Below are 24,399 nucleotides of genomic sequence, written 5' to 3'. Positions count from 1 at the left end.
AGTGCTGAGGAGGAAATTAAATCCTGAGATTGAAGTAATAACTGAACAACAGTGGATTTGTACAGGAGAAACTATATGACCATAGGGAAAAGAACCTTAATTGAAGCAATGCTGTTTCTAGATTTCTCCGTGATACCTATGATGAATCTTTCCTTTTTCACATTTTGTTTTACTCTGTTATTCTTTTGTGGCAGCAGGTTAATTGCTAGCCTGTCAGTAGAAAAGTATCCCACCTGTCAGGAAGCTGGTGGTAGGGGAATAAGGCTGCAGAAAAAATACAGGAAAGCTCAGAGTACAGTTTCATATCTATACAGTAGCATATTCCAGTTAAATTACAGAATTTTTGGAAGCATTTAAGGAGAATTTGACCTCAGGTTTTATATCTTAAGTCTGTGCTTTTCAGTCCAAATCGTGGTGTTACTCACAACCACTTTCAGTTGTGTGCCCGTGGGTACTCCTTTGAGCTCAGCAAGGGTAACTATAAATAAATTAGGATTGCTTAATTTCTTAAGCAGTTCTTAATGGCTTAATTTCTTAATTGCTTGATAAAGATTGCTTTTTTATTTTACAGTTTGGGACTGTATAATATAGGTGTTTATAGTAAGCAAACATTGTGAACTCAAAATTTGTTCATTAACTTTGTGCATAAGACAAACAGCATTGAGTATAAGGGATTTTGCTTCATAGCAGAGGGAGACCTGAGCTGAGAGATGAAAAAGATGCGTTTTACCTCAGTTTTAAAGAAATTCAGACCCTTCTGACCTCGAGGTATAACTTGTGTATTAAAGGAAATGCAGAAGGATAATGGAAATGTGTAGGTAAATCAGTGCTAGACCTGTGATGTGGGAACAGCTCTGCAGGCTTTCCTTTCTGCCAGCACAGATAACAGACACCTCATAAAATGCTCACTTGTATTCACTGTGGCCAGATCAGAATTTCACACTTGCCCTCAAAAAACGTCTTTCCTTACGTGGTATTGGAGTCAGATTTCCAGTCAATCAAGTGCAGATGTGGCCATACTGCAGGGAATCTTTGGGAATGCTCCCTTAGGTATCTGCTGCTTTTGGTGTACTTGCTTGGCTCTGGATAACGTGGAAGGATCTGTGACCTTATTCCTGTGTAAGAGTATGCTCTCTGAAGAGACAAGCAGTTACAATCAGTTGATTTTAGATGATAGCTTATTCCATGCTGATGCTTGCTCCTCTTTTCTTTTTAGAGTGTTTTCTATTTAACGGTTCATATTTTGCTACTGTTTCTGTATTCTTGAAAAAAACATTTTTTCAGGAAAGCAGGGAAAAAGGGTTGATGTATCAGTTTATCATCAGAAGATGAGTTTAGTTTTGTGGGTTTTGAATGAAGATGTTAAGGAATGCCTCAGAAAGAAAAAAAAGAACTTTTGAAGGCATTACCATATTTTACCCCCAAAGCCAGTTATGCTTTCTTATCAATTCCTGAGAATGATGATAATGTTCAGACTCTGGGGCTGAACTTCAAGCTAACACCACTGTATTCCTGTGTTTGGAAACAGATGTCCTGTTGCTGGAGTCCTGAATATTTTGGGAAATGTCCTTTATTACAAATGTCTAGGCCAGTTGCACAGCAGTGATTTTAGAAATGTCTGATGCTTTTTGGTAGATTTAGCCCTTGTGCTCAGCAGAGCAGCACTAATGCAGTTTTCCCTGGATTATTACACACAGCAGAGGGATACAGCTCGAGGCACATGTGTGGAGCTCGGAGCTGCAGTACATCAGTGCTTCTCAGCAGCTCAAGGAAAGCCTGCTGGATCTAAGGGATGTGGGGGAAAAAACTTGGACGAATCTGTAACTCTTAAATTCAGACTTAAGAGGAAGAGGAGCTGTCTGGAGGAATGATACTCCAGCCTCTGATTTCAGTGATCTCTGAACTGGATGCTTCAAAAAAGTTGAAACTTGGCTCTTTTATTGGTGTGTGGGATGATGTGGTGGTTTGTGTTCTGTTGGTGGTGGTTTGTGTTCTTTTTTTTAATATAGAAATCTGTATTCATTAGCTGGTCTGTCCTCAGAAAAAGGAGAGAATGTTACCCCCTGACCTGACAGGGAAGGTTTAGGCTGATGTTCCAGGAATGCCTCCCTGCAAAGTGGCTCCTGACAGAAGGGAGACAATCTCATGGTGGGAAGCAGCTAGAAAGACACAGAAAGACCATGCTGTCTTGGACACTGTGCTTCCCCCTGTCACTGGTTCATTCCCAGTTAAATGTCCTTGATCTTCCTGAAAATGGTTATGATTGGTCAATAGTTAAGATTGTGAAAGTACTGTGCAGTATGTAAAATATGGAGGCTGATGGCTGGATAAAGCCAGAGTAGTAATTTGTGTTGTTGAGTATGACCTTTCTCATATGTAAATTGCATAGAGTATTAATAATCTAATAATTCCTTAGAAACTGCAGAATTACCTGCAGTTGTTTTCTCTAAGCCACCTAAGCGAATGCAGTTTTCAATGACTTCTGTTTGCACGTCCGCTCCAGAATTTTTGATGTATTCCTGAGGAGTTTCTCCTCAGTGCTGGAGGTGCATCAGCCAGCAAATGCAGCTGTGAGATGCTCAGGTGTTGGGGCAGTGCAGGGTGCTGGTGTTGCTCTGTGCTTGCAGAAGTGTCCCTGACCAGCAGCTTTTTCAGCTGTTCTCTGGGAAACCCCTGCCTCCCCTTCTGGCCTACCAAGGGCTTGCCTGGCACTGTTCCATGTGAGCCAGGCTGTACAGGACATTTTTGTGTTTGCTGATAGGTGTGACAGTCTTTCAATAGAAGCTCCTTCCTCTCTCTGGTACAATGTGGGAAGTCTTTATTACTCGCTGTCGAGCTTTGTCATGTTTGTGTTTAGCAGGCCGCTGTATTTGTTTTTTATGTGCAACACTAAGTTGTAGAAAAATAATTTTTTTTTTTCCAGAGGTAGCTGTAAAATGGGCAGGATTTCATGGTTTTGTCTTTGTCTTCACTGCAACTGTGCTGCCCTTCCTTCCTACATTTTACTACATATGTGGGATTGAAATAGGCAGGACGTCTTTAAGACTTTTAGCAAGAACCAGTACTTCTTTCTTTGTTCAGTAAGATTGCAGAAGATCTATTAAATATTGTTCATTGGTGGTAAAAAAATATAATGTTTATATAAATGAAATTTTACTATTTGCTTGCATCTTGAAGATCTTTATTTCAATCTTTTTGCATGATATAGTTATTTTATGTGCTGATCAGTGTATTCCAAAGTGCTTTCTAAAGCAAGTGTACATTTAAAAGATGGCATGGTAAATTACCTTTTTATTTACAAGTTTCATATAAAAGGTCTAATCCCCAATAAGTGCATTTCAGCCTATTTGCAGCTGTACAGCTCAGTTGGGTAAGCAGTATGAATTTACTGCTTTTTATTGTACATGTAACTTCTGTGTTGTTCAGTAGCTGAACACAAAGGAATGTGAAATGACAAAATGCTGTTAGGAAAAGACTTGTGGAGGTCATCTGGCTGTAGGAAGAATCGTCTGGAGATAGGGATTAGCAGAGTTCAGAAAGCTGTTCCAAAATTTGACTGCAACAGAGATGAAAGACAGTCTGTGGTATAAGGAGATAGGGAATCAGAGTGGGAAAGAGCATGATGGATGGTTTGGAAAAGTGGAGGGGATTAATTCATAGAGGCTGAAGGAGGTAAATCCATGGAGGATACTGAAGATGTGAGAGGGATGATATATTGCAATTTACTTTTGTCATTAATCTGTGATGAAGTGATTGATTGAGGGAGACCCTTGAAACCAACCATGCAGTGGTGGGGGGACAAATTTCAATATTTTGTTGGAGAAGGACTTTCCTCTCAGAGCTGCCCTGCTGAAAGGAATGGGATGATTTTTGTAGCAAGGAAATCAGTCTCTAATTTTTAACTTTGTGTTGTCATGTTAGTTGAAATGGAAAGCAAGTCCCAGATGCCTAAGAACTCTGGGCTGAGATGTCTGCCAGCATCTCAGGAAATGGAAAGTTTTTTAAAGTTGTATTTGTCACTTACATGCAAACTTCTAAGATCTTGATGGCAAACATTGCCCAGAAGTTTTAATAAGCAGTATTTCCAGAGATGCTGTGGTTTTCAGAGCCTAGGGCGCTTTGAGACTTCTGCTGTTTGAACTTTTGCACAAATACACATAGCTAAAACAACCCACTGCTTACCCACGTGATACGGGCAGACTTTGTGGATGCCACTGCTATATTTGATTGAGATCCCAATATTACTTGCCACCTTTATTGATTCAGTTAGCTGAAGACTAGGTCTGGTTTATGGAGGCTTGCATTTAAATGTGCAGGTTGTCTCATACTCACAGAGTTTTACAGATGAAGTTCAACATAGATTATACAGAGACTGGAAAACATAATGGGGAACATAATGGAAAACATAAACATTCTTGGGGTCCCCTCTTGATTACTAGAACAGTGTGAACATTGTTTAAATATATGGCCGTGATTAAGTATAGAAATTAAAATCTTGGTTTAGGCATAGTAGCTACTTAAGAACCCCACAGCCTGTCACTGCAAATAGGAACAGCACCCTTTGAGAAAAGGAGCAGAAAGGCAAATGAATCCATATGCTTAAACACAAAGTTCAGGAGGTTATTTGAGCAAAAGAAATAGCTGTCAGAAACTGGAAATCCAACACTAGTGAATCCTAAAGACAGGGGCACAGACCAAAGTGGGCACTGTGAGAAGGAAACCGAAGAGCTTGAAATGGAATTTGAAGAGCAAAGAGTCAAAGACATGAAAACAAACAACAAGAAATTCTTGTGGTATATTAAAGACAGGAAGGACTGTGAGGGATTGGGCAGGTCCCCTGGGCACATTGCCCTATACCCTGGAGCTGTCAACTGCAGGGCTCCATCAGCTTTGTGTGAGGCAGCTGAGGGGAGCTGTCAGACCTGGGACTGCATCCACCTCTGTTTCTTCCTGTCTGGCAGTTCCTTCATGATGACTGCTTTGTGTCCCAAAAGTCCGTGCCATTGCATCCCACTTAACCACCAGATCCAGAAATAATTTCTGAATAGTCCCTGGATATTTCTGTGATATTTAAGCAGCTTTCAGTGAAATCAAATGTCGCATTCTGAGGAGAAATGGGTGTACATTTTTGCATCCCTCAAGGGCCCACTGTAATACCAGGCCTAGGAAGAGGTAGATGGATGTTTGTCTCAGCCAGTGGGACAGACTGCTTGGCTTTTGTTCTCTGTCTGTATGGTGTGATCAGGATTGGGAAACAAACACTCAGGTACTGTAGAGAAATTTATAATGTTCCTGAGCCTGCTTTAAGAACCAGCATTTCCTAAAGTATATTAGACAACTTCAAATTTTATAAGGCTTGTAAACAGTGATTTGTTCTGTCCTGCTGAGAGTCAGATTAAGGGCTCCTATGAAGTTCTCGTTTGCTGAGTGCTCTGCTCCTTCATTATGTTGAAATTCCCCAAGTGACAAATCTCCAGCACCTTGTCTCTGAAGAAGAGATTGAAAGCCAGTCCTCAAGGTCATGTCCTCTAAACTGGGAAACACCTTCACATGATGCCACTTTTATTTTGATGGTTTGTGTCTCTTGCTCTGTGTGTGTTTGCTAAATTACTGTTTGGTGTGTTGTCTCTAGCTGTGCCTCAATAAATTACAGTGCAGGCTTTTCAGCATCAGTGAGTTGCCATTTAAGGGGTGCTTTGACAGTCTCTCGAACTGGGAAACTCTTGGTTCTTACAGAGCTTCCCTCCATTAGGATGGGGTAAAAACATGTGTTAGGGCATGGTATTTCCACAGGATGGGAGAATTTTTGATCAAAAAACTGGTTCAAAGCTGTGCCAGGTGAGGTTTAGGCTGGACATTAGGAAGCCTTTCTCTACCAAAGAGGGTGGCCAGACCCTGGAATGAGCATTCTGTAGGGTGCTTGGTGCCAAGCCTGTCAGTGTTTTAAGAGGTGTTTGGACAATGCCCTTATCGAGATGATTTAACCTGACAGCCCTAAATTGGTCCAGCAGCTGGACTAGATGTAGTCATTGTAGGTCCCTTCTAACTGAAATATTCTATTACAAGGGAGCTGGTTCATAACATTGCCCAGAATAGATTAATCAAGTCAACATTTTGTTTCATAATCTTGTGAAGAGTATCATTACATAAGATTGATCTAAAAGACTTGAAAGAGAAAACTCTTCCACAAACTGACCTTTGTGGAACAAGAAGGCAGGAGATTTGTCAGAGGAACAGAAATGGCCTTACAGAATTCAGATGATTTTGCAAAGTTGAAGGCCCCTTTTTACAAATCTTCTTTCTTGGCAGAAAACTTAAGCGAGCACTGAAGTTCTGTGGGGATTTTGTGAATCAAGAACAGTATTGCAGAACTAAGATAAACCTCATGTATGTCAAAATGTTTTTTTGAACATTCTGAAATGCAGAAGTGTGCTTTTCTTCAGGGCACAGAATTTCTTAGGCGTTATCTGTTACTCTCTCATTTTCAGCTTGCCAGTAATTTCCTTTTTGGTTGGGTGGTTGTTTCTCTCTTGGTTTCTTTCAGTGCTTCTGAAGGGCTTGATCCCATTTACAGAGTTACACAGATAAAGTTTCATGCCAAAGGGTCTCTTTTAAAATAAGCAATCAATTCTAGGGCTTCGGAGAGTAGAACTTAAACAGTGGGAGGTGTCTTAAATTTAAAGAGACAGAAAAAAAGTGGAGAATTTACTTGCTCATGAAAATAGCGGAATCTTGAAATTTCTCCTGAAACAAAACCAACAAAATATCTGTCAGAATATTTCACAGTTATTCTCCCACCACCACCTTTCTAAAACGTAATGTTTATTTTTTATATCTGTCTAGGCTAGAAATGTGATACCTAAATGAGCAAGGTACAAAAAATTATTTATTTTTACTGATTCCATGTGACCTTGAAATGAAGATAGGCATTTTAAGAAGATACAAATCCTTCTTAAACTTTACCTTCTAGTTAAGTGTCTGTTTGCTCCCTGGGTTAAGTATTAATGTAGTATGAATTATGCAAATTTAGGACAGTACTCAGTGATTAAAATCAACTGAGTTTATAGGATAGAAGAGCAAGTGACCATAGTGTGAAACTCTCTGTCGAGAATTAACTTTTTTGTCTCAATGAGAGAATAAAATTAACTGATTGGCTTTGGTGTGTTAAAAAAATGTGCTGTTGAAAAGCTGGGACTGTCATGAGTCTTAAAGAGACTCCTGACTTGGCTGGGGTTTGTCAAAGCTTATGGTACCATTTATGTAGATCATAGTTTTGGTGCTTTAATTCTGAATACTTGTTTGCTGAACTTCCTCTAAAGCTCCCGGAAAGGGAAGCTCGGAATTGGAATTCAGGAGAGCATTACATTATATTGCTGCAGTCAATCTCAGCATACTCATTTGTGTTGGAATTCTGCTGGAGCAGAATGGCTAATTTGCTTTCATTACCAGACTGATTTATCTGCAACCTTTGTTTTTCATTAAATTGTTGAGTCAAAGATTGCAAAACTTTAAACAGAACTGTAAAAGCTGCAGATAGTTGAGAGGTTTTAACAATTGCCTATTAAAACTTTAGTGTGACAGATGTGATGGATGCTTTGGCCCTCGATTCCAAGTCTAATATTTCTGCAGTTGAGTTCCCATCACTAATGACCCATGTTTAACCAAAAATCCTCAATAATTCACAAAATAACCCTAAGCAATGGAGGAAGCAATGTAATGATTACTTTGATAATACAATGTGAGAAAGCAGGAGAAGGAAATGAATGCATTCCCACAAAAATCTGCCCTTGAACTCTTTTGTGATGCCAATCCTGAGAGCACTGCCACATGTAGTGGCTAAGCCTCTGTCCATCATACTAGAGACATCTTGGCAGTCTGGTAAAGTTCCCACTGACTGGAAAAGAAGAAACCCATTTTTAAAAAGGAAAAAAAGGAAGACCCTGGGAACTACAGGCCAGTCATCTCACCTCAAAGTTAGGGGATGGATAAGCAAGCACGAGGTTGCAGTTGTGCAACTTCTTGAATATAAGCAGATTCTGTGATCTTGTGAACCCTGCTCATCTGTAAAGGTGTCTGGGTATGTGTGGCAGTGTTGAAATGCAGTGTCACAGTGGTTTTATTTTGATCAAGAACTGTGCAATTTTCTGCACATAAGTTTCACTGCTTTGGTCTTTGTCGGTGTGACGGGAACTTTCCCTGTAAAATGTCTGTAGTTGGTGTGATTGGAACAAACTTACCTTTGTGTATTTTCTAAGGAAGGAATTTCAGGAGAAAAATAGGTGTTCTGATTTATTAGTGCTAACGGGTTTCACGTGCCGTCCCTTAGGAATAGCTGGAGCTAGTTCTCCACAAACATCTGGTCAGCTATCAAATCACCAGCATACGTACTTCTGCCAGCTCTGACCCATGTGTTGAACACATGCCAGTCACTTTACTTGAAGGAATTTGGAGGATAAATTGGGGGGAAACTATTCACCATAAAGAAATATATGTTCTATTTTTGCAGGATTATTTTAGCTATTGATCTGTCTTTAATTTTTTCATTGAGTGAGGTTTTGTAAGCAGGGGAAATTTTAAAAAGCAATACCCTGAATATTTTCCTAAATTTACCATGATTTGGATTCAGTCTCCATGGAAATCAGTCATGGAAGTCTTGTCCACTGTTTTTCTTCAATAGTCTAGCGAAATTCTTTGTCCAGACTGGAACGAAAGTCCATGAACAAGGTCAAATTCTTCATGTAAACATATCCTTTCAATTACCTTACAGTGTTATGGTACCAAATATGTCTTCAGAGTAATCTACAAGAGGACACAGCCAAAAATTGATGCTGCAGGAGTGGTTTCTGTTTTTCAGGCATTGTTTGCCTGTGTCTTTTCTCCAAGGGCTCTACCTCTGCCTTTAATCTTAGATGAGTTAAGTCTGTTTTTGGGGCGCTGCTGAGGAGCCCTCACCCTGCTTGCCCACACATTGGCCACACTGGCTTGCAGCTGGTCTGTGCCACAATGCCAAAGGGTGTTTCCAGCTCAGATTTGGGTGAGGATACTTCGTGCTGGTCTGTTGCTAGTTTTTGTGAGTAGGAGTTGTCCAAGGGCCTGAAACACAAAAGCCACTTAATTAAACTGTTTGCAGAAGATGACTTGTACGAAAGACAGCCCCTGCACCAACCTTAGCTACGGTACTTTTATGTTTTCCTCAGTTTGCTTTGCCAAGGCTTCCCTACATAGAGAAAGAAGGCTGGGTGAAGTTGGTCCTGGGAAATGAGGTCAGTGCTGGTCAATCCACAATCAGAAGAAACAGCAACAGGGTTCTGTGGCCCATGCTTTTGGACACATGGGCAGTACACTGTGCTTGTGCAGGCTGGTGTCTGGGTGTCCTGGAGAGCCCTGCTCCTGTTTGCTGGGGCAGCTGAAGGATGTGCCCACACACACTCAGTGTGGGCACAGGGAGCGCAGTGCTCGAGCCAGCTGGCACGTCTGGGCTGGAGAGGCTCCACTGCTGATCCCACGGGGCTACATTATTGCTGCTCTCCACTTAGAGAGTTTTAAATTTGTTGATAAATACAGATTTAGTCTAGATTTTAAGAACATTTTTAGTCTTATTTATGACCTTAGCTCTTTAACAAAACTTGGACATAACTTCTTGTATTCCTATGCTAGTACCTAAACAAAAAGGAAAAAAAATGAAAAATAAGCCATCTTCCCTCATATTTCATCTTTGTTAAACTAATCCTGCCTCTTGTAGCTATTTTTTGCTTAGATTTTTAGAAATAGATCTTAATGGACCACCTAACTAATTCAGCTGGAAATCATGAAATAGTTCATGACCTTATGAAACTAACGTATTAGTATTCCTGCTGCCAGTTGAACTCCTTAATCAGAGGGTCGAGAAAATTCTCTCTAGAGATCCCTGTCTGGTTGCTTTTCTGTTAATGAAAAGATTTGCAGAAAAATGAAAAGTCTTCTGCATCTTCCTGCTTTCTCCTAATTAACTCATAAGATAGATTTTGGTTCTTTCTTCTTAACTACTGCAAGTCTTATACTATTTTTTACTTTCCATTCTTGGTAGTATTTACTACATCAGATATATACAAATAAATATCTCAATTTCTTCTGTGTGCCAGAGTTACTGGCACCTCTGAAGTGTGTTTCTGAGGAAACATGAACCTGCAGTGCAGCAGTGTTCCAGAGACAAGTTTTAGAGCGTCCTGGTCACCTCCAGGTGACCAGGATTCTAAAGACAGGTTTTGTATTTTACACTTCTCCATAGGTAAATCCCAGTGCCCGGTGCCTCAGGGATCACTGGTGCCACTGTGCAAGTCAAGCAACAGAGAGAAGTCTGTCTGCAGTGCTTTTGGCAGGCCTGGCTGGCTCGCTGGCCAAGCCCAATTGTGTCACTGTGTGGTGCCTGAGCTTCAAGAGACCACCAGCATTAAAAGCCCTGTCTTTCTCTAGCCGTGGCATCTGCTCTCCCTGGTATTAGTACCTGGCACGGGGCACAGTTGGCACAGCTTTTACTTTCTCTATGGTTTCCAATTGCAGGAAGGCTGCAGAAGCAATTTTTGGTCTTTTTTTGCCTGTTATTTATTTGAATAGTTCCTCTCCTCAGGCAGTGTAAACCAGCAATATCAACCAGCAACATCTCTACACAGCCACATTTTACTTGTACATTAGCTGTGTCCACAGTTTCATTTTGGATTTTCTGGCCATAGTCCACTTGCTTGCTTCTGAATATTTGTGCGTGTATGTTGTCACATGTTATTTAAATGTTGTCCTCACCCTTATCTAGGCACAGGTTCCAGGTAAGAGGATTTTTTGCTCCATAAAGGCCCAGAGCATTTGGAGTGCCACGATAAAGGATGTGCTGCCTCAGGCACTCCAGCCAGCCCAAACAGCAGTCAGGAATGTGCAGAGATTCTCCCATGAGTCTGGTTTAATTCTGGAAACTACACTATTGACACTAAATAGTTCATTCCAACAGTCCTTCTGATAAGAGTAGTTTGGGAAGTCCAAGGTGAAGTGATACCCTTTTATTCTGTCCAGCCATGTGTGGGAAGAGATTACCTGAAAATCGCAATCCTAGAGATTGCAATAAAGGCATTATTTTCACTTATCCACTAGCCCTGTGCTGGCATATGTAGTGCAGTGATTCTCAGCTCTGAAAAACTGCTTAACACGTGGAAAAATAATTGCTATGGAACCCCAGGAAGAACGAGGTAAGGGTTTTGCACCATCTCCCAGTAACAGCAGCATTTTTGGGTGCCAGTGTGTGACACGTGTTGGCCCCAGGAGCAGTGTCACCCTTCAGCTCACCCCAAAATCAGACATGCCCTGATGGTACCTGGAGCTCCATCCTTCACTGGGCGCTTGTGTAACAACCTGGTGAGCTTTGAGAAATGTACAGTTATGGCTGAATAACCAAACTGTTGGGTACTGAAAATAGGAACAGAAATTGTGCAGGTCTTTGGCACTGGAGGTTCTGCAGGTTCAAAGAACTGCAGCCAGAGATACCAAGTGTCTACTCCAAAGGCAGCAAACTGTGGGCAGTCCATCTTTTAGAGCCAGTATGCATCCTGATTGGGGCCATGCAAGTCCTGGATTTCTAGGCCAATATTCTTTTTAGGGCTATGTTTTTATAACAGTGCTAAAATTCGGGAAAAATCCAAACCCACCCCACAGCAAGATGCTTACTTGCAAAGACACCAGGGGTTTACCTCATCCCCTGATGATCCACAGTTCAAATTTCTAAGAAAATACTGTTCAAGCTGTTTCTTTTTATCAGAAAAATTTATTTTATAAGGGAAAATGTTGTCTTCTAAGTTGATGGTGCATCTTTGCAACAGTACACAGGGTTTTAGCCTGGAAAAATAAAACTGGTTGCTTTTTTTATGTGGCAAAAACTTTGTTCATTAGACTAATTAGATCAGCCCTAATTTAAGCAATGTAGACTGTTCCTGTGGGTCTGTCTTGAAAGAAACACTAATGGTTACAGAGTTGCCATTCAAAGCTGTTTTGCAAGTGCTTTGTGCTGTAATCCATCCTGGGAATTGTGTGCTACTTGCTGTAGCTGTGGCTTCCAGTCGTCGTTGTCTGTGTGACTGATCAAATAAATTGGATAATGCTGTTTCTGCTCCACTAGCTGTTGAACCTCCAAATAACTTCAGATGATTATAGTTACGTGACGAGCTGGCTACCTACAGATACACAACTGCTTGTGGGTTTCCCCTCATAGATTGTGAGAAGTGTTTTTTATAAATTACTTGTCCTTGGAAAGCAAATGAAGGGCACAGATGATGTTGTTGAAGCATGGCTGTAGTTCTTTCTTCAGTTATCTTGGTCCAAATCCTGTTAAAACTGTGAATTGATATTATTAAGTAACAGCTGACAGATTTGAACTTGGTAGATAAGAATTACTTGAATCATCCTTTGGAGTTCTGTTTTGACTAGAGGGAAATAAGAGCGATAGCCACGGCTTTATGCTGCATCCAGCCTGTCTCTCAGGGCTTTTACTGCTCTTCTAGATCATCTCACCATGGTGATGGTAGGTGTCCATCAGCCTGCTACTGCACTTATATTCCCAGAGAACTCCTTGCTTTATTTATCTGTCAGCAGAAGCCCAGCAGTGTCATAAAAGGTTAATTCCACATCTGGTCTCCAGCTTTCTGCCAGCCAACTGACTCAGTTTTACTTGAGGCTGCTCACTTGAAAAAAGCATAAGTAATTGTACCCTATAATTACAGTGTATAAAGTAATGTACAACTGTACTGAAATCAAGTATGCAGAAGTAATAAACAGCTAAATTTAGTTACCAGCTCATTCATTGTATTCACAAAAAAGTTTGAAGGTGAAATATGTAGTGAACAGTCAAAGTCAAGCCAGCAAACTGTAACTGATTCTGTGAAGTGTAACAACTTAATTATTTTTTATAAACTCTTCCATGTAGTGTTTCCTTTAAAAAGGGCAGTTTTGGTTTGGGGCAGCAGAGTGCAGAGCTGTCTCTAGTCTGTTTTTGGTCAATAGTTTTGCAGTTAGTTGTAACTTGTTAAGCATTGCTGGTTTGTAAGTTATGAAGCCAAGGTCATTAAGTCTGAAGAATATGTGCACTCTGGTTTCCACTTCCAGTAATTTGGATATATTCCCCAGCACAGTCTACAGAAACCATTATCTGTGATTTCATGGCAAACTGACCAGAGCAGAACAAAAGATTGTATTTATTGCTGGCTCATTCTGTTGTTATTAAGGCATCTCCTGGGCTTGTGCATCTACTGCCTGTTTTCCCCTTGCCTCCCCAGCCTCTGAAGCAGTCGGCCTATTTTAAACCTGGTGTTATTTCTATTGTCAATAGAATCAAATACTACAATAACCCAAAGTTAGTGTACATCAGTGTCACCAAAATGAGCTGCATATTCACCCCTTTTCTCCCTGTACAAGAATGTATAACAAAGAAACTGCTTAAACTTACAAAAAAAAGTAGAAGAAGAAATAGTAAAATAAGGAAGTGTCCTGTAAGACTGTGTGATTGAGCAAAGGGTGTGGGTTTGCTGGCTGGGGCAGCAGTCTGAGGGGGGTGGTTGTTTCCTATATAACTGCAACACTGTGCCAAGGCTGCCAGAATAGACTTGTGCTTATAAAACAAGCAAGACTAATCTTCATCCCAAGACAGCAGTTTTCAGATGGTCCTTCAGTGGTGTGTTTTCTGTTGCTGCTCTTGGAAGTCAGTCTTCCAACAGAACATTTGGAAATGGGTTTTCCCAAGTGTCATGGTTTTGCCCACATTCCCAAATTCCAGCAGTGGGTCAGCTGCTCTGACATTCACATTGCATGAGGCTTTCTCATGTCCATTGTTTCCTGTGGCAAACCACGGTTGCAGCTCTCAGCACTGGAGGAAAGGCCAGGAAGGAAAGTGTTTTTATGCTCCCAAAGTCTCACTTCTAGAACTTTTTAAAGCCCTAACAACTTTTCATAAGTTTTTTAAAGTTAAAAACAGTATTGGATTACATTTAGAATTGAGCAGTGGATTAAAGGAGGTAGTAGAAGCCTGTAAATAATTCTACTTGTTGATTTTTGGTTAATCAGCAGTGTCTGTAGCTGTTGGGTATAAACAGAGAAGGAGGCACAGACTTCTTTCCAGCTTGGGCAGAAGTTTCTATCAACAGGTACACAACGGGATATTTATCTGATGTTGTCAATGTAGACAAGCTCATGGGGAGTTAAATGAAGACCTTGCCCCTATACACAGTAATGGAAGGCTCTTTTTTCCCCATCTGGTCTATATTCTGAAGGACTGATGAACTCTAAAGACTGTCAAGGTGAGCAAATTCAAACTTCCTTTTCTCCCCTCTTCCGAAACTGACTTTGCTTTCTTACTTCTGAAACTGTTTTGGCCCCTGTCTTGTTAAGAGCAGCTACAGGAGATGAGTAGGAAACAGGAGATGCTTCTGCTTGGCCCGGATTCTGAGCACTTTCAGGGTTTCTCTGGCCCAAAATGGTTTTGGAGCAAGGTTGCAATGTTTCTTGCAAGTGTTGATGATGTGTCAGTCAGGATGTGGTGGACACTGTTGTCTCATTAGACATGTTTATTAACATGTTATTTCTCATCAGCTTCATCAAGAGCCACTGTGCTTGTGTATAGGAAGACTGCCATTCTAAAACCAGTAAGGCAGATGGGAAGCTAGGGTATTAATAAAGAGCTTTGGGCCTGTGTTCTGCAGAGGGGTAAATGAGGAAGATAAGAAGAAAACTTCAAATGCTTGGAAATTTTGCTCCTAGCAAAATGTCACAGAATTGAAATGAAGCTGAAAGTTACATGAAGTTGTTTGCAAAAGCAGTTGAATGAATGAATGGATTTTGGGTTCTGTCTTTGCAAACATGATATAGTTTCCTTTGCACGTACATCCTTTTTTAAAGTAATTTGAAAAAAAAAAACTAAACAAACCCAACCACTTGTTCATCTTGTTTAATGATGCTTTTTAAGCACTCTTTGTTCATAATCTTTTAAACATGTTTTGAGATCGTTGTACACCCAAAAAGCAGAGCGATAAATTTTATCATTTATGTGTCGTGTCTGGGTGCGATTTTTCTGCTTTGTGCATTGTTCTCTCTGTATTACATTGCAAACAGTCTGTACTTAAATTCTACTGCTGCAAAATATTAATATGTTGTCCTCTATTTTGGCAAGCCATAAAGATGCAGAAATCTTAATGGACATGAAAGCATGAGAAGGAAGCCATTGTTCAACCAAGTCTAGCTTTCATTCATTCTGTAACTCTATAATAAATGCAAGATGTTGAAAGGAAAGGAGCCAATATTAGTGTGGTCCTAAGAGACCAAACAAATAATGGAGCTACTTAAATTTGTCATTCTTCTTTCATGGTTACAGTCAAAATCTAAAATGTACACAGATGTTATTTTTGTATAGATTCTGTATAGATAGTTTTGGGTTTTGAGCATTGTTAAAATCTTTTTGTAATGTTTATAATAGAATGGTTTCCTTTTTTCTTTTTCTGAGGAGTTTGTGGATTTTTAAAAGAAGTCCAGCAGGCAGTCAGTAACTGCAGAGTCCAAGGAGTCACTGATGTAGTGGAGAGCTGCTGCATTAGCCCAGTGGTCTTACATGGTCAGTTCTGTGGGCAAGAGCTGCCAGCTTGCAGTGGCACACACAAGTCTGGTGACAGTGGCAGTAACCTCCCTTTCACACAGGCATGTCATGGTTTGCACTGGGTTTTGGGACTCTGGTTTTTGAAGACATGGGAGTTCAGGCATTAGTATCTGAGCCTCAGCTACTCTGGGGCAGAAATAATCCTCTGTGAGCAGAGGTATTTGGTGTTTAGGTTGACTTCATTTTGGTGAAATTGTTTCCATGCTAATATTCCTGAATTGGACCTCTGGAAAGAGAAGAATGTAGGTTTGGGCTGATTCATAATCCAGCAAGTTGGAGGTTGCTTAACTTGCCTAATGCTCTCCATCTGAACCCCACAGCTGCTTACAGAATAAGAATCTCAATAGCATGTGAGGGTCTTGTAGGAGTGAGGAAAGCAAATGAACCTACTCTAAGCATGGCTATCATATGTCAGTCCAGATTTTCTTGGAAAACTCCTATCCGTGTGCGTTCCCTCAGACCGCATCTGCTGCCTTCCCTGCACTGTAAGAAATCTGGGGCTTATGAGATGAAGGCAGCCCTGAATGCAGGTTCTCACACCACCACGTATGCACCAGCTCTGTGCCCTTTGCTGAATCCTCTGCTCACGTATTTCCTTGAGCTGATGTTGCTGTTTGTCTCGGAGCCTGACAAAATAAACACACTCAGAAAGATTTTTGTGGCAGAGTGGCAAATTGATGTGTGGTACTTCTGCATCTTTGGTTCTTGTCTGGAGGATAAGGCTGCAGGAGAAAAGGTGGTGGCCTGGAGACAAACTTGGAGAGCTGTTGCACTTGGTTGGACTAAAATAGAGGTGACAGCAGTTTAAAAAAATCAAGCAGCTATTCCTGCTGAAGGGAGGTTGTGCAAGTTGGTGAATGCAGTGTTTATGTGACATGAGAAACTTAATACCTACCTGTTTTTCTGCAAATAGATCCCCAGGTGGTGGAAAAATAGAGGAGATATTTGGAAAATGCTGGTACACCAGCATTGAGCAGGTTGACACCTTCGTCCTACATCTGTTTCTCCCTGTAGTACTATTCTTTAGCAGAAACACTTCCATTCTTGCAGCATTTTGTGATATGCAGTGGGTTTAAATCAGGATTAAATCCCACTGAAGGAGTCAGTAGTGTTACAGTGCAGAAGCTGGTTGAGATAAGTCAGGAATCCTTTGTTTTGCTTGTTGCATGAGGTATAGGAGGTGTAGCTGCTTGGCTGAGGAGAAGGGAAACCTCCTCCATGTCAGGGTGGATGTATTTCTGTCAGAAGGGAGCCTGTGCTCCAAACCAGGCTGTGGCGTGCTCGGGATGAATAAGCACGAATGCTGTACATGCAAAGCAATGTTTGTCCATCTGTGTGTGTCAGACTGAGCATAATCCAGTCCTAGTGCACGTGAGGGCTGGGGAGGAGGCTGGAGGCCCAGCATGTGGACCAGGTTGGCTGCTTGGCCCGGCAGGCTCGGTGCTGCCACTGGAGCAGCAAACCCAGCGTGGCATCTCATCAGAACTGGGCTTGTCTCCAGGAGCTCATTCCATAACCCTGGCAGTTGAGATGGGACGTTTCCAGAGGTGAGCTGTGTTTGATCAGCTGTGTTTGAGTGTCCAGGCACATCAGTGCTGGAGTCAAGTGTTTGCTGAGCACATGATGAACGGTTTGAACAAAATTCTCCCTGTGGAAGGTGATGCTGCCTGACTTTCATTAAGTAGTCACCACTCTGTGTGTTCAAAATTCAAAACTAACTGGTGTTTCACTTTTCCTGTAGTCTTAAATCAAAAAGGGGCTTCTCAGCAACATGGGAACAAACCTTGTTCTCCACCTTCCTATTTGTTTTAATATGAGTGGAAGACGAAAAACCTCCGAATTTGATTTCTTCATCAAATGTTGGATTATTTCAGTTAAGGCTTATTTCTGTTCAGAATTGATATATTTGCAATATATTTCTATGCTGCTGGTAGGGTTTTGTTGAAGCCAAAGGCAGTGAAAGATGATCAAATAATTCTCCCAGTGTATCTTTAGGCTTAGAATTCAGCTTTTTGTGAGTTCATAACTGTCTGAAGTTTGCTGTATTTGACAGCATAAATGAGAAATCTGGTCTTGCAGATAGTGGTAAACCTTCCTTGGGGTTTAGAAACTTTGTACAAAGTACCACACAAAGTGCACTAAAAGGCACCTAATTAATCACTTCAGCAGCTCCTGCTCTGCAGAGCCACAACTCAAGCTTTCCATTGTTGCCACATCATTTGACTGCATGAAGCCCCGTTATTTCTGATTTAAAGGTCTAAGAACAGTAATTTGATTGTCTCAAACATCTCTTAATGCCTTAGCAATAAAAAAGCACCTACATATTTCCTTCTGAAATGTAATTGACTGCAGGCATGAGTCACTTTTTGTGTCTGACCAGTGGTGATAAGGAAGCACATGATACCTTACAGGGGTTTGCAACACATCTATAATCACCAGCAATATTTTTGTGCCATGTTTTTGATGTCAGGGCTCTTTTTGCAGGAGGAATGAAGCTATAAGCCATTACAGTTTTTCCCTTATGCAATGAAAAATAAATGTCATTATTACATATCATGATTTCACACTTGTCTCAGAATAATGCACAGTTTTATTTAATAGTATGCAGAATTTTCACAGTTAAGAGATTTGAAAATAAAATGCTACATGATTTTCTAACCTAGTATCCCAGGAATCTGCTGAAATCTCTTTTTTGGGGGTATATGTTGTCAGTGGATGTTTTGCTCTTTTGTTTCACTGGGGCTTTTTTTTCCTCAGAAAAAAAGGGCACTAGCACATTCAGGAATGAATTTCATTTAGTTTTCAGGTAAGGAGAGCAATGCCTGCAGTTCTGCCTTTATGGATATGGAAGGTAAAGGAAGAGTGTAAGATTGATGGCATTGTAGACAACAGTCCCTGCTCCCATAATTTAATGATAAGATGAATATCTGTAAGGGAGCATGCATAGGGAGGAAACTTAAACATCTGTTTTTATGTTTTGTAATATTTCTATTGAGTTTTTTAGTATGATAAAAGTGATGTTTTGGTTTCCTTTAGAAATAAAGATAAGCACATAGGGGTGATGTGGCAAACAAAAAACCCTTTTAATAGTATGCAGTAGCCCACAACAAACTGCACTACTGTTTAGGTTGTGTCAAGATTTCTATCCTGGATCCAATTTTCAGAATTGTCGTCAGCTCTGAAAGTCTGCTTCAGTCTGAAACTTGGCAAGGTGTTTCTCTGCCAAGAATGTACTGTCATCTTTTTCAACTGAAGTGTATCTGGTTTCTTAATTTCTAGGATTTTATAAGCACTTCCAAAGTATTAGTTGCTGTAATACCAGTGGGAGTGCTGAAGTGATTTTTCTGGCAGAAGGATGCAGCGTGTGTGTGCAAAATACTGATGATTTAATGTACAATGAGATATGCTGTATTATCTGTTTAGTTAAAGCACACTTTGTGGTAAAAGGGATTGTAATGCTTATCATAACAGGCAAGTCAGTTGCCCAGGGAGCTGTCACAGGGAAGGCACGGTGCAGGCATGGAAGGCTTTGCTGCAGAACTTTGCCAGTGTGTGCTAATCTTGAGTTCTGTATTGTGTCTGCTCCTTTGTGGGGCTGATCTCTGAGCGACTTTGGGCTGTGCTGCAGAGCAGTGAATCACATGGTGATGTTGTGATGAATGGAGAGTAGGATTAGACCAAAACCCCATTATCTGGCCAGTCCTCAGGAGGTACGGAGTGACAGGTCTCCTGCCTTGACTGGAACTACTTGCTACCCAGAGGAGTGCAAGGATGATTTATGTCAGAGGCTTTTTGTTGGAGAGCTTCCAAAGAAAGCAGTGGGAATGGTGTGGATTACTGTCTTCTGTGTCATTAAAAATAGTCTGGGAAACTGATCCCTTCCTTGTCCTGTCCATGAATTCTAGCACCCCAATCAGTTGTTTGAGTGTATAATACTTGCCATGTGCCATTTGAAATGTGTTAACTGTGGAATTCCTTAAACATTATTTTTTCTTAGGCCACTCAAAAATGCTGTAGTTAAAGGAGATAATGTTTTTCCGATTTGTTTGTTTCACTTTGGTTTTTGGGTCATAGTGGACATGATGTCAAGTCCTCCCCAACCACCAGTTGGTGCCCAGACATGGGCAGTGTTAATGGGGAGAGAATTTATTCACCCAGCATCTTTTCTTTGATCTTGGAGTTGTACTTTGCGAGAAGTGCCTCTCAGCCACCTACTCAAGCACTGTGAAACAAAAGCTTCAGCTTCTGTTTGTATTCGGTTACCTCACAATTGAGCTGAGGGATGCTTTGGAAGTGTAACCAGGTGAACTGCCCAAATAAAGTGTGAGTTCTAAAAACCATCTTACGCAGCACTGGCCAGCGCTCCAGCCCTAGCCTGGAATCTGTGCGAGTCCTTCGTGGACTGTCAAGTGTGGATCAGGGTCTGGCTAGGGAGAACACAGTCACCTTTTTTTAAGAAAAATTGTTGTGTGTTATGTGTTGCCTTTATTATGCACAAGCAATACTTCAGGGTCTCTTTAATCACATTACTGCTGAAAGCTTTATTATCTATTATTGCATTCATATTGCAGATTTCATGTAACTACTGATGTTCCTGTTCAGGACAATGTTATTCCTGTGACTGAGATGTCAGGTGCCTGCCATTAACCTCTAGTTCTTTCTCTCCCCTGCCCCTTTTTTAGAGGCCTTTGAGTCTTTGCTTCGCTTTGCTGAAAACCGCACAAGTTCCCTGTTTGAGACAGCTTACAGACCTATGGCAAAAGAAGCAGCAGAGCCTGTTAAGGAGCTTTTTACAGACATCTCTCTCTACATTCTGGGCGCAGAGACCACAGTGGAAAGTGCAGTACTGCGGTTCTTTGACAGTCTCTTTCCTCTGGTGTATAGCCGGCTAATAAACCCAGGAATTACAGATCTGTCAGAGGACTATACAGAGTGTCTGCGGCTTACAAGGCAAGACATAAATCCTTTTGGACACTATTCTAAAAACATGGTTACAGAGCTGTCAAAATCTCTTTGGGCCAGTAGGATGCTGAGCCGGGCCCTGAGCCTGGGCATTGAAGTGATAAATACTACTGAACACGCCGCTCTGACGAAGGAGTGCAGCAGAGCCCTGGTGAAGATGCAGTACTGCCCACACTGCCAGGGCCTGACGCTCATCAGGCCCTGTGTGGGATATTGTCTCAATGTAATGAGGGGCTGCCTGGCCAGCGTGTCTGAACTGGATGCACAATGGAGGGAGTTTATCTCCACGCTGGAATATCTGACTAATGAAATGGCTGCCTCACACGATCTGGAAATTGCTCTGTCGGGGATCTGGAACTCCATCAATGAGGCCATCCTGCACGCACAGCTGAATGGACCACAGCTCTCTGCTACAGTAAGTGCTCTCTAATTGTTTGCTACTCCTATTTATCAGTTTCCTCATTTGGGGGATAAACATTTAAACAAGTTGGTGTTGTCTTTGCATCAGTTTTTAGTCTTTCACTAGATCCGTGTTTAATAATCCATGCAAACTTTACAGAGAATTATGATGGGGTTCAACAGTCTGCTTTGAAATGAAAGGGTTGGGGGGATTTGTTTCTTTAGAAGGAACCCTGCACAGCAGAGAGCTCTGCCTTGTCTGCACAGTTTTCTAAACAAAAATTTGGGGTCTTTGATACTGGATATCAATCAAGTGTTACCCTGGCATGTAATTGTAGTGTGTGGGGACATTCTACGGGATTTGGTATAAGGGGTTAGAAGAGTGAGCTTTTAAATAAGGGCAAAGGAATTGACTTCCACAATTTTACAGTCCCTTTATTTTTGTGCTGACTGAGACATCAGGAAGGGTAGTACAGTTCTGTAATAAGTACACCTATCATACAGAAGTTGGGAAAGGAGCATGAAAAAATTCAAACTTATTTGGCAGCATTTACATAAGTAAAGGATAAAAATACACTTGGAGTGGAAACGGCTTTGTGAGTGGTGTAAATTAAGGGGGAAAGAACTAGGGTGGTAGAACTGTCACATAAATAATAGCAGCATATGACTGGCAGGTGTTCTCTCAAGGTGTTGAAGATTAGACTAGCAATTACTGAAATGACTAATGATGCAGCTGACTACATCTGTATAAAGTTAACACAACTGTCAGTGGAAAAAAATGTAGCAATGTGGCCTTAAGTAGGGTATAAAGACTAATTTAAAAAATGCAGATAGATCTACCTGTCTTGAAAGTAAGGGAATTCTTGGAGAGAACAAATGAGACGGAAATGCACAAATTTAAATATGTAATTTCTGTGTAGAACTTTGATCACCACATTCTGTAAGAGCAAAAGTAGTCTGGAGGGTCCACAGAAAGAAGCTGTGTCAGAGTCTATTCTAAATGAAGGATGTTTTTTTAATAGGAGAAAAATGCTTCTGTGTGTGCAGCCTTCCAAAATCCCTAATATTGCAGCTCCCTTCACTGTAGAACACCTGACTGAGCAAGACTTAGTCCGTATAAAAAAACCTCAACCACTTGTTGTAATCTGATAGAATTTCACTTGGTATGTTTAGTTAAAACTCAGTTCGTATTGCCTCTGTTTTCCTTTCCTTTTCATGAATGACAAACTTGCTAGCTTATCTGACATCCAAAGATAAACATGAAAAATCTCTAGGAAATATGTCCAGGTTCTTGAGCAGTGGGTAGTGGGCACTGGAGCCTGTGTGTGCTGCAGGTCTGCATTGTGCTAAAGTCTAGTTGGTGGTGTCACAATGTACCCCGTAGAGCAATGTTAAACTTAGAACGTGTCATGAACAGTGCCCCTGCATCTGCCCCTGTTTTTGCGCAGAGATTGTTTTTATATGAGTCTAGAAGGGAACCAGAAATCAAAGTACACTACTGCTGTATATTGATTTTATCTGACTATAGATGGATATCTCTAAAGTCATTGTAGAGCTTCATTGCTGATTACACAGACAAAAATGTTAAAACATAACTCCGCATTGCATTTATCAGCCTCATAATTAACGTGCACTTCCTTAGCTTACTGAGGGGTAAAATTCATGATCCAGGTGAATACTGGATAATTATGGATGAACTCAATGAGTGTATTGCTTTTAGGTGATTTGGAAATAGAATTCTCTCTACAGTGTCTTTCATGCTCAGGATTCTCTTTAAAGATTATTCAAGTAATTTTATTTGGGGACTTCTTAGTTCCCTGGCAATACCTTTAAACAGCTTCCTTCTTCCATTTGGAATAAGTTTAGAAAATGCTGTTGTGTTTGAAACTCCATTAATTCTTTTTTCCCTGAAGTTATCTTTGCTTTCTCTCATTGGCAGAATCTCCATGTGCAGAAGAAGGTTGTGTATTGTTCTAGGGACTGCTCAGTAGAATGGCAAAGAATGTTTTCTGTTTGAAAATAAAAACTATGCTTCAGTGTGTGTTACCCTCGATCCTTTCAGTTGTCTGTAGAGTAAGATTATATTTGGAAGACAGAGCATGTTTCACCATTTGAACAAGCATTCATCTGATACTGGTTTAAAATTTTCCTGATAGTTACAGAGGGATAACCATTACTTAGAAAATTGAGCCTAATTAAGCTGTATTTTCTTCTCTGAAGAAGTGGAAAGGAGTTCAATCCCCAGGTTCAGGATTTCTGGCTGGAGATTGGTTCTGGAAATGCAGGCTGTGGTTCTCGATTACCCTGGGGCCATTTGATTTGTACCCAATGTGTTTATTGTTGGTTTTACTTATGGGATTCTTTCTTTTCCCCAGGAAAGATATCTTCTCTTTTCCTTTCCTTTCCTGTTTGGAGACCTTTTTTTGCTCATGCAGTGTACTCTCCAGCTTCTGCAAAAGTGGAAATGTTCAACTTAGGTACAGTTTCCATTACAAATGCAGTAATTGGTTTCATTCAATTATAATGGAAAACTCATCCAGGAAAACAGAGCACTCCTAGTAATCTTCATTTGTCCCGAGGCAGCCTTAATTAATGTGCCTGCCCTTTTAGGAAACATTTTACATTTTTAATAGACAATATGGCTAAAAATTAGGGTTCTTTTTTTCTCTTGTTGCCTGCCTGAATGATAATGAATAATGGAAAGTTAGATTATGTTTTCTTTAAAATGGGGAAGGGGTGAAATAAACCAATAAAGCACTTAGGATACTTTGCTCAAATGAGGTGCAGTCAATTGATATTAAATCTAAAAATAAAAATCCTATTTGTATGAGGAGTGCATAACTTAAGGAGAGTGGCCTCTGCTGATCTCGTCCATTACAGCCAAGAGAATTGCCTGATTTGCTGGGATAGCAAGTGTGAAAGGTCACCTTTAAGATATTGGTAATCTCTCCTCAGATTCCTGGGGAATGTGCCATGCCATTTGTTCAATGATGCTGGCTTGCATCCAGCTTACTTAACGTAATGCAGGCCAGTCCTGGTCTGCAGCACCAGCAATCATCATCATTGCTTTCATCTGCTCAATCTAATTGTCTTTCTCCTGGTAGGAGCCCTGACTGCCTCGTGGTGCCAGCTACACACACACCAACTTGGTTTAACCTTCCTTATCATTTTCCTCTTTGTTTATTTCCTTTTCTGTCTTTGTGTTTTAAAGCTGGTCTCCTTTTTCATGTGTTCAGTTTACTTTATTGCTGTACAAACTCTGTATTTATGCATCATTTCTGATGTTTTCAAAGTGAAAGTAAATTATTCTCAACTAAAATGCAGAGAGAGGAGCAGGAGGAGAGGTATGTGTGTGGTTGCTGGCACTTCAGGCAGGTGTATCA

At 40.8% G+C, this 24,399-nt stretch overlaps 1 protein-coding gene across 19 annotated transcripts in view; it reads left to right on the top strand.

Annotated features, from left to right (window-relative positions):
• Positions 1-24,399, top strand: part of LOC138114469 (glypican-5-like) — a 391,856-nt gene that overhangs the window by 107,821 nt on the left and 259,636 nt on the right. For all 19 annotated transcript variants that reach the window (XR_011152642.1, XM_069023921.1, XM_069023914.1 and 16 more), the window contains exon 3: positions 20,338-21,032. Coding sequence is in view for 18 of the 19 variants with exons in the window: in XM_069023921.1 (XP_068880022.1) it covers positions 20,338-21,032 (695 nt within the window). In the remaining variant the exon portion in view is untranslated. The remainder of the gene's footprint in view (positions 1-20,337; positions 21,033-24,399) is intronic.

Source organism: Aphelocoma coerulescens, chromosome 9 (assembly GCF_041296385.1).
Source record: "Aphelocoma coerulescens isolate FSJ_1873_10779 chromosome 9, UR_Acoe_1.0, whole genome shotgun sequence".
NCBI lineage: Eukaryota > Metazoa > Chordata > Aves > Passeriformes > Corvidae > Aphelocoma > Aphelocoma coerulescens.
Note: the sequence above shows the minus strand (reverse complement) of the source record. Positions and strands in the feature narration are given on the sequence as shown.